General features: G+C 39.2%; 1 protein-coding gene across 1 annotated transcript in view; it reads left to right on the forward strand.

Moving 5' to 3' along the window:
• Positions 1–468: 468 nt before the first annotated feature.
• LAMB4 (laminin subunit beta 4) overlaps positions 469–3,163 on the forward strand; it is a 104,166-nt gene continuing 101,471 nt past the window's right edge. Inside the window, exon 1 of the mRNA XM_027765416.1 lies at positions 469–502. Coding sequence (XP_027621217.1) covers positions 469–502 — 34 coding nt within the window. The remainder of the gene's footprint in view (positions 503–3,163) is intronic.

Genomic DNA, 3,163 nt, shown 5'->3' on the forward strand with positions numbered 1-3,163 from the left:
TTTTTTGAAAGGTTTTTGCTATAGGGCATGTATACTCGCCAGAAAGACAGAGAGAAACAGAGAGACAGAAAGTGAGAAATCACGCCCCTCCCCCTCCAAGGAGGGATGGACACACCGCAATCTCTTCTCCTCCATTCTCCTCTTGGGATCTTGGGCACACATGCTTACGCACCCGGCGTGAGTTTAAGCCACTAAGTTTAGGACTCGAACCATGGTTGACTACATGGGAGTCCAGCGACATAGCCATTATGCCAACTGCTGATCCCTGTATCTTATTTTTTAAGGAATTAGATATTACAGGTATTTTGTATCTTTAATGAATAAGAACCAATAGACAAATTTCAGGGCTTTTATGTGGTAGGGGCCAGCAGGTGGCATGGTCAGAGCAATGATTGATTCCATCCGTGACTGACTTTAAACTTTTCTTTCACATAACAGAATTGAATTTAATCATTTCCTGACAAAAGAATGCGATTTCAACTGACCTTGATTTTTCATCTTGGTGAGTATTAGTTGCCAAAATCCATTTTCTGCTTGTATTTAATTGTCCTAAAATACTAAGTAGAAATAGTTTTTACATATATCCACTTTTTATGTACTGCTAGAGATGAAGGTGAGTCTCCAAAAAGTTCATGGAAAATGCATATTATGAAATAACTGTGTATGGATTTCAAAAATTCTTTGCACCAAATAAACTTCTATTTCATTTCATATTTCCACAAACTTTTTGAAGTCCCCTCACTTTTGCATGGCTATCTGTTGTAGATTGGGTCAAGCCATTGAAAAATTCCACTCGGACATGTTTAGGATCCACACAGAGCTATTTCTATAACTCCTTAACGGAATGTTATCCGCAAACAAGTAAAGTAGGACATTCAAGAATGTAGAGGAGTTTCAGATTCTCAATCTACAAACACAATACATTTAATTTTAAATAACTCTGCTTTGCCCGTCCCAATGATGAGGTCTTATGAAGACTTTGTGGGCAAAATTTTCTCTTCTAAGAAAGCAGCGGCTCTAAGCTAAAAGACCAACTTCTCTGGGCTTCTACTATCATTAATAAACCAAACATTATTTGCATTAAACATATAGATGTTTCCAACAACTACTCTCTTTGATCTTGACTGTCCTGTATCTATCTCAGCTTGTCCTTAATTATTGAATACTAACAAAATTGCTTAGGATCTTCTCTTGAAAGATTGGTGTTAAATGTCTTCACAACAGCAAACTTGCAGTATGTTAGCTCTTAATTTGGCAAGGTAATTTCCCAGTTAGACTTGCCGATAATGGAGGAAAAGAGAATAGCTCCAGATATTACATGCTTATTCATTCTCTGTTGAAAGTTCTTGGCTTGGGGAGGGGAGCCCCAGGCCAGTGAGAGCAGAGACTGTGATCTATCTGGTCTCTCAGTTTACACTTCCCACCCTAGGTCTGGGAGGCTTAGATCTGGCCTCAAACAGACTATTAATCTACTTCTGCCTATGGAACTACACGAGCATCTAAAATCAGAAGGGACCACCGAGGATCTCCGCCCCCCACCTCCCCAGCCTCTATGCAGGATCCTCATTCACACCTGGCAACAGTTCTAATCCCCCTTCACAGTTACTGAGAGAACCCACCTTAATTAGGGAACTCCACTCTCTGAAAGGAAAACTCTTCAAAGCTGAATTTTCTTGGGTAGAATAAGTCTCACAGCAATCAATTCTGGATATCTAAACCTACGCTTGCTCTATCAAGACCAAATCTCTAGGGTTGCCTATGGTCAAGGTACCAAGCACATTAACCACATATCATCAGCTTGAACATTTTCTGGTCTACATTGGGTTGTCTGGAAAGTCATGACATATTTTTACATAGAAGTATGCATCATGACTTTCCTGACAACTTAATAGTCGGACCATAGGCATTACCTACCTTTTCAACACACATTGCCAGCTTAGGCATTTTCTTTTTTTCTTTTCCTTTATTACTATTATTTTTAAAATTACTATTATTCTTTTCCTTTATTACTATTATTTTTAAAAATTTTCCAAATACACATGTGCTCACCAGAGAGAAACAGAGAAGGGAGGAAGAAAGCAACCTCCCAATGGGGCATGGTCACGCCACAATTCTTTTTCCTCCAGTTCTCCATCCCACTGGGATTTGGGGCACACATACACAAGTGCCTGATGTGTTTCTCTCGCTGCTGGGTCAGGATTCAAATCACTAGGCTATGGACTAGTCCTGGAGATTTTCTGATTCATAATTTGACAATAGGTAATATATACTTTTTCGACCACACATCATCAGCTTGGATATTTTCTGGTTGGTAGTTTGGCCATAGATATTTATATAAATAAATACTGCAGCCTATTTTTAAATGTTGTCTTCCATTCTGACTGAGAAATATAAGGAGAAAGAATATTTTTTAAGGGGTATTGACAGAGCCAGCAGGAGGTGGCATGGATGTTAAGGCACTGGACTCTCAAATGGCTGACTATATTTTGAGTCCTGGACATAGTGGCTTGATTTCTCTCTCTCTCTCTCTCCCTCTCCCTCTCCTTCTCTCTCTCTGTCTCTCTCTCTCTCTGTCTCTCTCTCTCTCTGTGTGTGTGTGTCTTGCTCACTCTCAGGTAAGCACACCTGCCCTGTAGCAAATTAAAAAATAGTGATGATAATAAATAAAATTAATTAATTCTGAAAAAAATAAGTGCATTGGCTACCAGATTTGGGGAACTGGATGACAAGTGCAAATCTTACCTAACATGCATTTCTTTTGTACTTGTTCCTCACCTCAAATAACTGAAGGTGCATAAGCACCTAGATACACGTGTGTTTACAGCCTCTAAAATTCTGAAGTGAACTCTAAAGTATGTGAAAAATCTCATGCATTTAAGAAAATTATGACAGTGTCAGCCAGGTGGAGTAGTGGTTAAGGCAACTGGATCCTACGTGGCTAACTATGGAGTTCAAGTCCTGGATCTGGAGGCTTGAAAAATACAATGGGCATGTATTCATATGTGCCCAAGATCCCAAGGAGAATGGAGAAGGGATTATGGTGTGGCTATCCTCCCTGAGGGTGCTTTCTCACGTTTTCTCTCTCTCAGGTAAGCACATGAGTCCTAAAAAAAAAAAAAAAAAAAAAAAAAAAATTTTAAAAAAAAAAACACACACAAACACA

Source organism: Tupaia chinensis, unplaced genomic scaffold (genome assembly GCF_000334495.1).
Source record: "Tupaia chinensis unplaced genomic scaffold, TupChi_1.0 Scaffold138322_1, whole genome shotgun sequence".
In the NCBI taxonomy this organism is placed as follows: domain Eukaryota; kingdom Metazoa; phylum Chordata; class Mammalia; order Scandentia; family Tupaiidae; genus Tupaia; species Tupaia belangeri.